Source organism: Typopeltis vanoorti, chromosome 19 (assembly GCF_054136105.1).
Source record: "Typopeltis vanoorti isolate ZY-2024b chromosome 19, IOZ_Tvanoo_1.0, whole genome shotgun sequence".
NCBI classification, from domain to species: domain Eukaryota; kingdom Metazoa; phylum Arthropoda; class Arachnida; order Uropygi; family Thelyphonidae; genus Typopeltis; species Typopeltis vanoorti.
This window is the reverse complement of record NC_143567.1, coordinates 77518062-77534631: the sequence shown is the minus strand read 5'-3', so window position 1 is coordinate 77534631 and position 16570 is coordinate 77518062. Positions and strand designations below refer to the sequence as shown.

General features: G+C 34.7%; 1 protein-coding gene across 1 annotated transcript in view; it reads right to left on the bottom strand.

The window, feature by feature from the left end:
- LOC150096268 (uncharacterized) overlaps window positions 1-16570 on the bottom strand; it is a 170682-nt gene that overhangs the window by 43416 nt on the left and 110696 nt on the right. The window contains exons 3-4 of the mRNA XM_090409017.1: window positions 7178-7276; window positions 2177-2214 (exon numbers count right to left, since the gene is read on the bottom strand). Coding sequence (XP_090265143.1) covers window positions 2177-2214; window positions 7178-7276 — 137 coding nt within the window. The remainder of the gene's footprint in view (window positions 1-2176; window positions 2215-7177; window positions 7277-16570) is intronic.

Genomic DNA, 16570 nt, shown 5'->3' with positions numbered 1-16570 from the left:
AGAGGGTTTATTTTCCTCCCGGAAACTCGTGTTTTTTCGACCCTCAGAACAGGCAAACCGGCCCTGTGAGCACACAGGGAAAAAAAAAAAAAACTTGCCCTTACGGGATATAGCAGAGGATTGACATGTCGGCTGCATTAATTCATCGTGATCCTTAATGAAGGAACTCCATCTGTCCTAAGGGACGGATGTGTTGGAGAAGAATACTTCTGTAACTTAGTGTTCCTCCTACTTGTACAGCAGGCCGAGTCACGTGGTAGTATACGTAAGTTGTATGACTTGTTCTTGTGTTCATAATTTAAATATTGTCTTCTCCCTGAATGAAGCTCGCGACATACTGAGCGAAATAAATGGGAGTAATAAATGCTCTTATTTTTCTCTTACATGTGCGAAGCCGTTATTTAAATATTATACTGCGATATTACTTGATTAATTCATAACGAAATAACAGATCAGTCGATTTTGTTATTAATATTAATAAAATCACATGTATCAGAAATTTCTTTTATCCTTTTTGATAATTTAAGCGGAGATATAATATTGCAGCATTATTCCATGGTGGCATGTGATTTTTTAACAATTAAAAATTGTTTTAAAATTGTTCTATTAAATGTGGCTGTAAAATAAATTTTACATATAATATACCCAATTTTGAAGAAGAACATTATTGTATATCGCGCTTTTGAAATAATGTATAATTTTAATTCACATCGAAATACATTGAATAATAGTAAAATACTATTGTACGTTATATCCAAAATTCAGTTTGTTTTCTCAATTCTCAGCCTATGCAGTAAATGTAAATCATCTATCAACAAATCCGGATCCACGTCTGATATATTATATTAACCGTGGATCTGGGCTACACAGCCTACATAGCTCACTCCACTGCACACGCGCCATGGAGAGTTTCGGAGAAACGCGTGCTGTTGCCCGGGACACTTCCAATACTTTCAATCGTGTTTGACATCAAGGCCTGCTTTGCAAACTGTCTTCCTTCGGTCTGCCTGCCGCCCTCTGTAACTGGATAACCAGCTTTCTCTTGAGAGAAGGTCATTTGAATAAATGACCTACTCTCAATCACTACAAAACCTATCCGTAGCTTTGCCAACGATAGCGGTCTCCCTTCATTCCACTCCTTTGACAAACGATGTAGTTCTCAGACATCCCTTACATCATCTGCAACCAGTGCCTGCCTTAAACACTGATTTCTATACCATCCTTCAGTGGGACAAGGATAAGATAGCCTGGTGACCTACAATACCGCCAGAATGCAGTCCTGTCTTTTCTCTCGCAAACGGGATCTCAGTTCACCTTCCCTCATCCTCAGTAATACACATCACCGGACAGAATGAACTATCTCTCCTTGGACTGACATTCACCTCCAACCTCTCTTGACATAAAAACATCACATCAATTGCTTCCTCAGCTTCTAAAAAATTAGGCATTCTTTTCTGCTCAAGAAGCAATTTTACACCCACCCTGCTACTAACCCTATATAAAACCCAAATCCACCCATCCTTAGAATACGGTTCACATATTTTTGGTGGTGCACTTAAAACCTCTTTAAAAATTCTTGATGCTGTCCAGAAGAGAGAGAGAGAGAGAGATTCGGCCCATAGATGACCCTTCCCTTACAGGCTCACTTCAACCTCTGTTTCATAGATGTCATCTTTCTACAGGTACTCCATGGTCACAGCTCCAGTGAATTGGCAAACATCATTCCTCCACTTGCTGCTAGGCCTGTTAAAACGAGAGCAGCTGCTGTCAACACATCTCTTTACAGTACAACTGTAAATTCACCAAACCCGATTCTCTTTTCCTCATTTATTCCATCTACCTCTGTCCTCTGGAACAGGCTTCCCCATCATGTGGTTCTCAACACTTTCAACCTACAGCGCTTTAAGAAGAATGTCAATAGCTTTCTACTTTGTCAACCCTTATCTGCACCTCACACACGACAGTGATGTGCTGTAGGTTCTTGTACCTCTCGTGTGTGTGGGGGGGGGGAGGAGGATAAATATAAAAAAATAATAAAATAAAGTGAACAACCATATTTAAAGCTTCTTAAATATAGCATGTCTTTTAGAAGCGGACGAGAAGTTAGAAAAAAAATATATATATAATAACATCGAATGTAAGTTAAATAATAACGTATATAAAAATCAATACTCACTTTAGTAGGCTTTGTTTGTTGAGGAGACGGTGAACCACCTGTAACAGTGAGATTGTGTTTCAGTGGCATGTTTAAAATAAATCTACAAAAACACGATGCATTTTTACAAACATTTCGAATCAGTACGAGCTAAACATTACTGTATTCAAATCTCTAAACAAGATCTTTAAACAAAGTCTTCATTAGACATCTGTCCGAATAACCTATTATTAAAATATCTGGATGGCGTGGTTATAATCTTCAATGATCACAAATGACAATAGATTAAAACATAAACTGCTTAACATAGCTGTATTGTTAATTATGTTTCATGTTTCTGACGGGCTGTTATTGATGACTAAAATGGTGTGACAGGAGTCTGTCAGACGTGATATATGACACTAGGTGATTAATTGTTGACATTTCTCTTGAAAGGGGAATGTTTTTGACATCTAAAAAAAAAGTGATAGAAGGCTACGCGGCAATGAAATGTTTTTCATTTTAACTGAGCGATAGAGATGTGCTGTAGCAGTACAGGTAAAACGTCAAAGATAAATTGCTAGCTTTGAATTTATACTAAATATGAAGCAGAGAGAGTAAATACCTGATCTCTTTTGTGTGAAGAGCTCATTTAAAATCTTAGTCCAAAACAGAAAAATAAAACATTAATTATGAAGAGCTAAAAGCATACGAGATATACTTTAAATGGATTATATTTTTTATTTTCCTGTTTACTTTTTCATATACCTAAGAGTACGACGTCTATGAAACTCTTTTGCTCGTAATATATCGATATCAGTTTTTTCTTACTTTCCGGTTCGAGGTTATCTGAGCACGAAGTTTTAACGAATCTGCAAACGACATTGTTAGCGCGCGCGTATCACTTGAATGATGCAGTCGAATTAAAGTGGTTTTTTTTTTGTGTTTGCTGTTCACTAGAAGGAAAATTCTACCAGCTTATTTAAAGTAATTTTAATAATGTCTGTTGAGTTTGTTGCTGTCGGCATTGATATCTACTTGGAGCATAAGAAAATCGTGACACTACCTTAATATGCTTCTTAGAAGTAAACATTTGTCGTAGTTATTTCGTAAAATGATTACTTGTGTTAACAACGACAACAAAAGTATTTCGCCCATTATATAAGATAGTAAAATCATACCAAACACTTTTTTCAGTAGTCTCGCATTTAGAGACGAACCTTTATCATTATTTTAACCATTATAAATTTATTTAAATGTCTTTATAAATTGCAGTAAGACTAAATTAAGGTTTATCGCTTTTTTCCTAAGTAATCTGGATCTGTAGGTCTGCACAAATCTTTGTTTGGCCAGTTAGGCAATCGATTGAATTGGGATTTGGAAAGAAGTTGCCCAAAACAATTTCCGTGAAACAGCTGAAGTGTATTAGCAACTACAGGGAAAGAGAGTTTTCTTAGTTTCTTATTTCCTTTCTTTGTCCATGCAAGTGTTAGCACTTCTTAGTTGTCAGCGCAATGGAAAAGGAGGATTAACTGGGATTATGACAAAAATCACCAAAGTGATTAACAAGTGCCAATGTTTGTCACCAGATGACAGCAGACTCTCTTTGGATACTTCAGATTTAAGGTTCTTGTTTGGAAAAGACGATACATTGTATGAAAATTGATCAAATATTGGGGAAAATCTGTCTTTTGATATTGTAGCTATTTATATTATATTCATCTTGAAAGATAACTAGTTGTCATATACATTACGTAAGAATAATTACCAAATTCCATGTCGTACACAAACAGATGTTACTCATCACTATCATCTGTATTGCATTTACCAGAAAGTCATTAAAATGATGGTTTATTATTACATCACTTTTACTAGCTTATTATCATGAAGTGTGAAGGCTGATATAGCGTATGCGAAAGCTTGGGAAAAGCAATCCCCATCCAAAAGCAATATAATATAATAGAACTTTGAACTTAATTGGTTGATGGACTGAGTCCTTGACTCTTTATCCCTTCATCTGGATTTTAGATTGTAGGTGATGAGATTATTGTGGGTAATTTACCCGCTCATTGTGAGCATTGAGGCTGTATCAGCTTTCTCTTGCGATGGAGGATTTCGGTTTTTTATGTTTGAAACGATCTGAGGGCTTGTAGTCCGCTGCCTGTCGAACTAGCTGATTTGGGTGATAATATAATAGAAATAGTCCTTATATAGTCCTTATAAGGACTGGCTTAAAGGGGCGAAGCAAGAATGCTTTTCATATTCCCCGTTATCTGTAGCGGACAGTGTAGGGATAAGGTTATTGAGCTATTATTAAAGCTCTGATCATGACAGGAGGGTAACAGCAATAGCCGAGCCTCAGTTAGAGCTTCATTAGCTACAGCATTGCTATCCATTACCCTCCAAGGGTATTGGATTGAATGAATCAATCACTGCATCTCACGGTCGGGTGATTCCTCCTATAAGTACCATAATTATAAAAAATTATACAAGGTGTATTTATAAAACTTGTTACTATTTCAAGATTTCAAAATCTTGAAATAGTAACCAATGGAAAGTCGTGATTTTTTTTACTAATCTAGTAAAATTGTTTCTTATTTTTTATATAAAATTTTTACTTATTTTTTAAGAAACAAATATAATTTCATTTTTTTCCTTACTTCTTGGGCAAAATTATTTTCAGCAATATTTCATACCACCCAAATTAAACTAAATTAAAAATAAATATGAAACTAAATATTTCTTTACTTTGTAACAAGATAGTTTGTAATAACGTAGCGATCAAAATTTCTATGATAATAATTTATAACAGAAGAACGGATAAACAGATACAAAATGTAGTAATATTTTGTATTATTAAAATATAAATTGCAAATCGATAATAATAATAATTTATAATAGAAATTGTTACAATAATCATTTATATTAGTAAAATCAATAAACAAACAAAATATTGTATTAATTTGCATAAATTTTTCTAATTATTTACTGGTTACCTTACTGATTTTTTACTGGCTACCTTAAATCTGCCAGATTTTAGGTGACCAGCGGCGTACCTCAAGGGGTTCAGTCCTCGGGCCATTATTGTTCAATCTACATATTAATGACATCAAGCAGGGTCTATCATCAGATGTGCAATTGTTTGCCGATGATGCGAAGATAGGCAGGGCAATCAGGGATGCTACTGATATTCAGCAATTACAAAATGATTTGAACAGACCGGAAATCTGGGCAAACGAAAATGACTGTCAGTTTAATGTTAGTAAGTTTAAAGATGCACTTTGGCGTGATTAGATTTCCAGCGGCATATTATATTAGTGGGGTTATGCTACAAGAAACTGAAGAGGCAAGGGATCTTGGTGTATTGGTGGATAAGAATTTAAAGTTCAAAGGTCACATAGCAAAAGTTGCAAATAAAACTCAGAGATTTGGTCTCCCTGGTTCCAAGGGGATAAAGAAGCTGTGGAAAGAGTGCAAAGAAGAGTTACAAAGATTATATCCGGATTATGGGATTGAGATTATGAGAACAGATTGCGAGTATGTGGATTGCAGACTCTGGTTAACAGAAGAAAGATGTGTGATATGATAGAGGTCTATAAAATTCTGAACAGCTGTTATAGGATATCAAATGATGAAATTTTTCGTTATATGGAAGGCGGGAAGAGAACACGGGTCATCCATGAAAGTTAAGTTTGTTCACAAGTCAAGAAAGGAGTAAGATCTAGGTTTTTCTCCCAGAGAGCAGTGAGCTAGTGCATCTAGTGTGAATGAATTTAAGAGACGGTATGATAGCTGGTTGGGTGATTTATAGCCTCCCTCGATGAGTCCTGACTCCCTGGAGGTCTCAAATAATAATAATAATAATAAATAAAAGGTGTGTTAATATATATTGTTAGATTAAACTTTTAAATTAAATTAAACAAATTAAAAGAATTCTTATATAATTTGCTTCATTATTTTATATCAAATACTATGTTATGTTATGAATTGCACAGCTTTGATATTTTCTTTTTTTTAAAAAAAAATAAATGATATATAGTTCTCTGAATTTCTATCTCAGAAGAATGAGATTAATATTTGCTAATAACAATTACACCAATTAGTTTCGGAATCTTGTTGAACCCTCTTAGCTCCTAATTCAATCAAGAAGATCCCTACATCTCAAATGAATTCACATACACATATTAAGTTGATACTTTTAGCAAAGTGTGTCGTTTACCATTTCAGAACGGTGTTCTTTTAGGCCTCATTCCCTTGGTTAAAACGAATTTTATACTTTGGAGTCAAGTGACATGGGTAAGTTATTCTCCACGTAATTCGTATGACTAACAATAAAGTGACTGTAGGCGAAATACAATTCAAATAAGTGCAAAAAAAACATGGCAAAGACATGCAGGATGTTTAGATGAAATGTCACATCTAGTTCGTGCTGGTAATCAAATTACAGAGTGCAACAGTTGTAAAAAATCTCACAAGACAGTGTTAGTGCAATCGAATACAAGAGCACACAGATGTAAGTATGGCTACGAAACAAAATCACACAAGTGCAAAGGCAAAAAATAGAAGGAGCCACCGAACAGATCACATAGCTGCAAGACAAAAGCAAAGATGCCTGAAGGGTGAGTTCACACTTGTCTGTGTCGTGGATTAAATACAGAAGGATAACGAACAGCACGCCACCTGGCGACTGGTTTCCAACTACCATTCGAAAACCTGCTATACGTTCCTACATCTGGTTATTTCTTCTGTTTTAATATTTTTATCGACTATGCATCTCTCCTTCCTTGTAATATCCTATGCTTCCCTTGGTATATAAGAATACCTTCGACATTTAATCCATAGATCCGGTACTTCAGTGTAAAACTTTGAATCTTTATAACATGGCGTGCACAACAGCAGTTGGCGCCACCTCAAGGCTTCACAACGAAGCAGTTCGCATCCTTCTTTATTAATCCATGACCGCTATTTGAAATGTGGGGAGTCAAAGGTGAAGCCTTGCTTACAACATTATTTATTAAGTGGGTGGCGAAAGGATTTACCTACCTGAAAGGGGTGGTAGGTTTCTTATGGATCGATGACGAACCTCGTTCCAATTATAGGAGTCAGGTAGCTGGGGTACACGGGGAAGGTGGTGTAAGAAACCTAAAAAATGAGATGGAGACTAAGTGTGCTTTACAGATGAGCCACAAGTCACTGCCAGCGAACCTTTGTGAACTTACTGTAAGCTATGCACTCTCTTATTCTAGGCAGTGATAAGAAAAGTGGAGTGACGATGATTTTTAATTGATGCATATTTATTTTCTATATTTTAATGAAAGGTTCAATAGTTTATTTCCCTAAATATGAATTTTTTTCCCCATTGGGAATGTATTAATCTTTTTAATATGTCCTGAAATAGAAACAAAACAAAAGGCAAACTCTATTTGTTATACAAAATGAAGTTTATAAAAGCAAGCTTTTCCCCTCGGAAAACAGAATGATTCAGTGATCGTAAAAATTCGGAAATATCATGCAATAAGTGATGGAACATGATCATTAAGATGGGATGTGCTGCGTGTAGGTGATTGGGTTAACGAAAAAATTATAAATGTGCAATAAATGCATGAAGAGTCGTAGGATGCTAAATTAAGGAATCGCAGCTGATGAATGGTGCATTTTAGTAAATTTATTGCTACTATAATGTAAAGAAAGAATCAAATAAAGAGAATTGTTGTTGATAAGGAATTGTTGGTCCATGCAGTCAGGAGATTTAATTCGTTTTTCCTTAAGTGGAAGTGGCATGTGCAAGATGAGCAAAGACTTCATACTCGCTTACTATTTTCCGTTAATTTTAATTTTATTTATCTTTCAGAGCATTTAGAAAAAGGATATTTTACTTAGTTCATGACTTAACGCACAAGTTTAAACTCAAATTGAATGGCATCAAAGACAGGAATGGAGCATTGCTAACAAAAGAATTGGAAATCAAAAACAGATGGAAAGAATATTGTGAGAAACTGTGCAATAGAGTGGATAAAGAAAAGTTTGAACCCACTCATCAGGAAAATTCCGATTCGGAACCTTCCCCCACTTAAGCATGAAGTTGTAAGAGCAATAAGGCCCCAGGTGTGGATGGAATCCCAGCAGAGTTAATTAAGGCCACAGGGGATGGAGGGATAAGAGTGTTTCATAGATTGATTACAATGATATGGGAGGACAGGATCGTGGCCTGAAAATTGGAAGAAGTCGATTTCCATACCACTACATAAGAGGGGAGATACAAGGTCTTGCAAGAACTATGGAACTATTAGTTTAATATCTCAGGCAAGCAAAATTTTATTGAAGATCACGCTAAATAGGATTGAAGCCAAAGTTGAGGCAGAGATGCCCGAGGAACAAGCAGGTTTTAGGAAAGGTAGGGCACGCACCAGAGATCAGATCCTTTGCCTTAGACAGATCATAGAAAAATTTAAAGAATTCAGACTCCCTCTGGTAATGTGTTTCTTAGACTACTCTAAAGCTTTTGACTGTGTTCAGCAAGTGAAACTGTGGGAAGTAATGAAAAGAATGGGTTTTCCTCAACACACTATCAGGTTGATAGCCAACTTGTATAAGGAGCAAGAAGCCACAGTAAGAACAGGTGTTGGATTGAGTGATTGGCTTCGGGTTGGAAAAGGAGATAGGCAAGGATGTTTCCTTTCTCCTCATTTGTTTAGTATATATATATATATATATATATATATATGCGGAAGACATTATGCCTGTAGCATTGTATGAGCTTAACACAGGAACATAAATTAGGATAGGTAGCAGATTGATCAATAATCTGAGGTATGTTAATGATACAGTACTCTTCTGTAATGACAAAGGACTAGGACAAATTCTTGACAAAGTTAACGAGTAAGAACAGGACTCAGCTCAATCCTAGCAAGACAAACATTATGGTTCTCAAAGAAAATACAGACAGGGAAGTTCCTGAAAATCAAGAGTACCTTAATGGAGAAAGAATTGAGAAAGTCAGCAAGTTTGAGTATCTGGGATCCATTATTAATGTGAAGAATTGCTGTTGAGAAGATTAGGAATGGCCAAAACAACAATCAGAGACTTGTGTAAAATGTGGAAGGATGAATCTATCTCCATGGGAACAAAGTTGAGGATTTTGGATGCAGCTGTTTTTCTAACAGCGACTTACGGATGTGAGACTTGAAACCTAAAGAAGTCAGATAAGAAAAGGATATCTGCTTTTGAGATGTGGTATTACAAAAGGCTGTTGAGCATTTAACGTACTGAAAGGCCTACAAATGAATGGGTGTTAGAAAAGAGTAGTAGAACTTTAAGACTCATTAAGGATATTGACAGAAGAAGAAAGTTAAAATATTTTGGACACATTGAAAGGATGGAAGGAGGACTTCTCAGAACAGTAATAGAAGGTAAAGTTACTGGAAAAAGACGCAGGGGTAGATCATCATTGAGATGGATGGATGATGTGTGTGTGTGTGTGTGTGTGTGTGTGTGTGTGTGTGTGTGTGTGTGTGTGTGTGTGTGTGTGTGTGTGTGTGTGTGTGTGTGTGTGTGTGTGTGTGTGTGTGTGTGTGTGTGTGTGTGTGTGTGTGTGTGTGTGTGTGTGTGTGTGTGTGTGTGTGTGTGTGTGTGTGTGTGTGTGGAGTGACTGATCTTCAGAGAGTTGAAGCCTCCAGAAAAGCATACAACAGGACTACATGGGCGAGGCCTGGTGTGGCACATCACCGAGCATCGGAGTGATCATACGGCATCCACAGATGCCGTATGATCACTCCGGTAGTGAATATATGATGGTGATAAGCACTTATAAAGTAAATTAAATAAACTCTCTTACATTTTGTTTTGGTGTAATTACTAGTACATCTAGATGGAACTTCAGTATTGTCCAGATTCAAAACATATAAAGCCAAATACCAACACTATCTGATTAAATGCTTGGTTCGTTATTAAAAAAGCATTTACTTAATAAATATAAAAAATAAACACTTGTAACATTAGTCCTTTTAGATTGCATTACGTTTAAAAAACAAAATGAATCTCTCGGTTTAACGTAAAATGTTATAGTGATGGTCTGATAAACAAATAATGGAAACACTTGCAGGTAGCCAAATACTTACAAATTCTTTAAATGTGTATGCAAAGAAAGAGGATTACATAATCACGTGGAACAATATAAATAAATAAATAAATAAATAAATATATATATATATATATATATATATATATATATATATATATATATATATATATATATATATATATATATATATATATATATATATATATATATATATATATATATATATATATATTGGAAATGTGTTAAATTTACGAAGTAGGTCTAGTAATACGCCCATTTGTATGACGGGAAATAGTGTTCGACTTCAAACGCCCTTTCCTGAGCAGTAAATATCTTTATAATGATATAGATTTACTTTTTTTTTTTTTTTTTGAGTATTTGAAAACCTCCTTTCATTTCTTGAATAGAACGTGATAAAAATTGTAAAGCAGAAATTGTCAGGCATTCCTACCAACAGACAAATCTAAATGAGTTATGACATGCAACGAGAGAGCGAATTTCTTTTGCTTTACACACGCACCAAATGCAAAGAAGTAAAAATAATTTAAAAAAAAAAAATGCATGTAACCAAGTTTGCTCATGCCCCTGAAGAATTCAAGAGTGCTTGATTAAATTTCGTATTAAGTCTTGCAACACACATACAGCTAAATTCCATTACTTACTGTAAAACGAGATAAAGCAAAATGCCAACACTAGCAATCAAAGCTTCGATTGTAGCAGACGAAAAGTCATTACGCTTCTTACGTCACTGGAATGTATGATCGTATGAATTATTTCGAAAAGTTATGTAAAATATTATTTTTATATTATTATTTTTTATTTATTTTTTTATTTTATTAATTATTTATTTTGTTATGCACGAAACGGCTAACAAATGCTTGTACAGTTACTATAAATACCGCAAGTTTCGAAGAGGAAACAAAAAATCCTGAATTATTATTATTTCAGACTTTGATGTCTTTTAAATACAGGTGGCGCCACGTAAGAATTCCAACCATTCAGTTATTGTCTCCATTTTAAGTCTCTGAGTGAAAAGTGCTGAATGAGCATTTTTGGACGTTTCTTTATATGAAAGAAATAAGCATTCTTCAAGAGTTTTACAGACACTGCATTATCGAGGAGCACATAATGGGTCATGTGACTGCGTGTATAAATAAGAAGCAGAAAAAAAAAATGAAAAAGAAAGAAACAAGTCAGGAAAACATCATTTATTAAAATCATTAGTTTTCGGGAAACTCTCCCTCAGGACGTGAGTATTGCATGAGTGTGGCGAAAAGCATTTTGAAACAAAATCAGTTGACTTCAAAAAAAAAAAAAAAAAGTATAGGGTTCCCCCAAACTGAATGATATCTTGTTGATAAGTGACAGCATGAGCATTATCCGAAATCGTCCTCGTAAAAATTTCGAAAAAATAAATAAACATGAACAATAATATTTGGTATAATTTCGAATTATACCAAATATTATTTTATGTATTAAAAATAATATTTTTAATAAGCTGTCAGTAAAATTGCCAATTATTTAAAAATTATTATAACACAGCATTGGAGGCTCGTGGCTTGAAATCGTGGGGGTGCTGCAACTTTCGAAATACACATTGTAAGTACAGTGTATACGTGTTTGGATAAAATATCAAAATTATCGTAAAAATTCAAAAAATAAAATAAACAAACATGAAAAAATATTGTTTATTATCGATAAAATTATACAGTTTAGTATAATTCGAAATTGTTAAAAATAAAATCCATTATCATAACCCCAATAATGTTCTAAAATAAAAACTATAACAAATGTTATGTCTTTAATTGTAATGTCCAAATATTTAAAGAGACGGAGTAAACACGATAAGCACTACGAACATTCTATTACTGGCGCAAACTGCATATAAACAACAGCGGAACTGCGAGACAGACAGTGCCTCATTACGCTAATAGCTCACATCTCACTATGACGTGCATATGTTTGCGCGTGTAGCAATATGGCACTGTGATAAACACAGTGTTGCTAGCGTCCTTCGCCCTCCTAAGTGCTACAAGATGGATTTTTATTATATTTTATACAAAATAAGGGAATTGTATAGATTGTTGATGATAAAATTAAATATTACAAGCAAATATAAATAAATTAATAAATATATTTATATATCGAGAAAAATTGGGGGTGCTGCAGTTCCGCAGTGCCTATGCACGAGATGGATGGTTGTGTAATGGCCCGTGTAACCTAGTACAATATAGTCTCCCCCAGATTTTAAAGCAAATGTTTTTAATCTACATTTAGAACTTTGAGGTATTTAATTTAAATTTTCTGCTATTAGAAAAAAAAAACTCATACTGATGATGATCATCATCATCCTAGTCAAAAGAATTGGAACTATTAAAACCTTATTACATCATGCGTTCATAATGTTCATTCCACTGAAGACCTTTTACAGAATTATATCAAATCTGCTTTTATGAAAAATGGCTTTAATGAATCTTTTATTAAGATTTAGATAATCAGTCTCTAGATTTCCTGAAGATATCACTCGGATTCTACTCTCTTATTTTAAAGGGATTTCTGAATATGTAGTTCAAGTTTTCTAAAACCTCTTAATATTGTAGAATCCTTTCGTCCCATCAGGAATATTTCTGTCTTACTTTATTCACCTAAAGACAAGCTTTGTCCACTCAATCTTCCAGGTGTCTAAGATCCCATGCTCCTGTAGTTTGCCTTACTCTGGACAATGTGACAGATCTGCAACCATCCGTCGTGAAGAACACAAATCCTATATCTAGTACCATGAACGGGAACAGTCTGGCCTGGCAGAACATGCTCTCTCGATTAAACATAGTCTTTTTGGAAGAAAACTACGCTTTTACGTAAAAGTAGATCCTTTATACGGATCTACTTTTACGTAAAATGCTATAAAAGATTTGTGGGACCTTTCTACACACCGACATAATCTAAACGGATCTGATGACCTCCAGTTTATTTCCTTTATGGAAAATATTATTACATCATTCTTATGAAAATTCCTGATTATTATATTATTGCAATTTAAAAATAAAATAATTGAGAATTTTACTGATCGTTTGTTGTCTTTTACCTCTATAGTCACGCTTTTATAAAATGATTCTTGAAGTGTAAATTTATCTTGTGTTCCATTTTCAATGTACTGAGAATGCATAAAACACACATAGGTGAACATTTTACAGCTAATCCATTTATTTCATGCAAATTTAAGTTGCCTTGTTTAATTTTTCTAAATATTAAATAATATATATGAGGGAATGTTCGGACATGACGAATTCTGTAATTATGAAATATTCGAGATCGACAATTGCATTTTTCTTACGAAGAGCAATTTTTTTTTTTATGTGAAACCCACCTACGAAAGGTTAATTAATTTCCTGTTATTTTTATTCTTAGTCCACCCACTGTACCTTTTAGTACAATGGGTGACTAAGAATAAAATAATCCGCTAATCCTTCTCTAGAGATCAACATGAAACGTTCCCAAGCTGGTTTTTAAGCCTAAAACTTGGCAATGAAATTCCTCTCGCATCTAAAGATACAGTAAACCATTTTAAAGTTAACAGGGTATTAAAATTAATTCCCCTGTTAATTTTAAAATGCTTTTAACGAAGATTTGCTTATAATTAAATTAACAGGTTATTTTTTGTTATTAATATCCTGTTATTTTATCAAATTTTGGGGAATAGGCCATCGTATGTTGGAAAAACACTGTAGTAATTTAGCCGACATAAATGAGTCACCGCTCATAAAACATGTTCGGCGAATGATTAGCACGTGATCACACCAATCGCACTGTAATTGGTTCTTCTGTCAGTGGCGGGACTTTTTGCGGCAGTTTTATTACCCACATTTTCGTAATTTTAGGGAGTTAAAAGCAGCAGAATTCAAAAGTTCAAAAAAAAAACTTGATCGTTTTTTCAAAGCGGATTACCTAAACCAGGCGCCTCAACATCGAACATTATCTTATCTAAAAATGTAAAAATTGTGTTAAAAATTGTGTGTAAAACAATTTTTTTTTTTGTTATTACAGTGCTAATATTGATAGAATTGCAGTATAATGTTACAGATATTCTTATTTTAAAAAATTCACGATTTAACAAACTTTCGATTTAACGGACACCCCTTAGCTCCTATCAGTCCGTTAAATCGAGGGTTTACTGTATTTACAAAAATCCATGCGAACACCTGTTGGCTAGATGGCGAAGAGATATCCCGGCAGATAATAAATGACTCCTGTATCATCGACTTAGCAGATTGTGATGATGGCCTCTATAATAAAATGGGCCCAGATGTTTGGATTCTACTAGCGAGAATATATGGCAGCACTAAAACACAAGTCTTTTCTCACCAGGCTATGCTAAGCAATCAGATGCTGTGGCATATCATCCACTGAGAAACCTGTCCAGAACTTCTTTCTTGAGTAGCTGCTTTCCTATAACCATCAGGTTTTAGGAAAACGTGATATCACATCATTCTCACCATCATTAGTTCCGCAGCCCATGGCAACAACAAATATTGCTCACATTCTCTCTATTAAGAGTGTAATATAAATAACGAGCCCGTTTTCTATATTAGTACAGAAGTGCTGTGTTGAATGTTATTATTAAACAGCACTTGTTTGTCAAAAATATAAATCGGCTCATCCTGATAATGTTTGAGCATTTCGCCTTCTATGTGTAGTGTTGCAAAAGCTACACGAATATTCGAAAGTCTTCCTCATTAACTGGCGTAGTTCAGTTGGCAGCCATTTTTTTTTTTTTTTTTTCACTTTCCAGTCTGTCTTCAAAAATGCATTGTTTCCGTAAGAACTCATTCGTTTCTGCATTTTTCAGTCTGCAAATTTCCTGCAGGTTTCTTTCTTGAAGCAAATTAAATACCCGTATCTTGCTGAAACGTTTTCGAACACCCCGGGAAAGTGTTGGAGATAAATGAGAAATTAAGTCATTCCGATAACTTATCTACAGCACGATATTTTGGGCTATTTTTAGGACTGTAATTTATAAGCAGGCTTGTCAGAAAGCACAGATGATAGCATCTGCAGACAAGTGTTGAGATAAATGACTGGATGTTGACGGCGACGAATTCGTCGTTTTACCGATAAGAAGTGTGCGCGCGCGCGCTCGCTTCGGCCCTACGACCGAATTACGACAAAGTTAAGACCGAGTTCCCCCCTCCCCCCCTCTATGAATAGGAAACCAGAGGGAAAGGCGAGATATGCGAATGGATTCTGATAAATCCGGCATCTCATCTGTGTCGTTAGTTCTGCACGTTTCTTTTGACGTATGACGAAGGCTATAAATTATGTGGTTGTCGCATTCCCCCCACCCCCTAGAGACGTAACTCGCAGCATTCCATTTCACCGTTACATTCGGTATTCGTTAGGTCGCCTCGTTCTCAATACAGTTAGAGAAAGTTGTTATCAAAGTTCGAAAAAATTTTTATTCAGAGGTTATATTTCTGATCGCTAGATGTCGCCACATAGATATTCTGTTATGTAAGGTATTCCTCTAAACCAGGGATCGCAAATTGGCGGGCCGGATACGGCCCGCGAAGGCTTTGTATCCGGCCCCACGACCTTAATGATTTCTTTTCTGAAAATCAATGTTTCTTTAAACCAAAGTAAAACTTATTACTAGAATTCTTTGTACCATGTTTCTATCATCAAATGTTGGCAACACTGAATGGAAGTCACTTGTCACGCAGCCATTTTAAGTCACGTGATACCATGTCAATAAGTTACAGGTGTAAGTCAAGATTTAAACCTGTAACTTACAAAAAATAAAACTTTACAAAAATAAAGATTTTTATCGTAGATAAAAATCTTTATTTTTGTAAGTCAAAATTATGTATTTAAATAATTTTCTTAAAGTATGAATAAAATGTAATTGAACTTATATTAAAAATGAACTTAAAAGCCAAGTAGCAAATAAATATAAAAACACAACATTCCGATTTCTGCGGTTACAAAAATAAATGGACTTTCGTTTTAAGTGATAATCAGATATAAGGTGAAAGCGAAATGGAAATTTAAAATCATTCTGCTTTCATCTCAAACTTTGGGATATCTTTAATTATGATTAAATCGATAATATTCTGTTCCCGCTTTTTTTAGTTTGTTAAATCATTTTATGATTCTTTAAAAGCAGACGAACTCCATCAGAACACATTTAATTCATAGGCTACGTTAGTATAGCCCAAGTTGTTTTTGCGATAATCTATGCAATCCAATCTTTGTGCATTTCTTGCACTTCTAGCCTTTTATCCTGACTAAATAGTATCTTCAGACAACAGCGACGGTCTTTTATAGACATTACGAGCGCTCCACTGTTCACTGGTATTTTT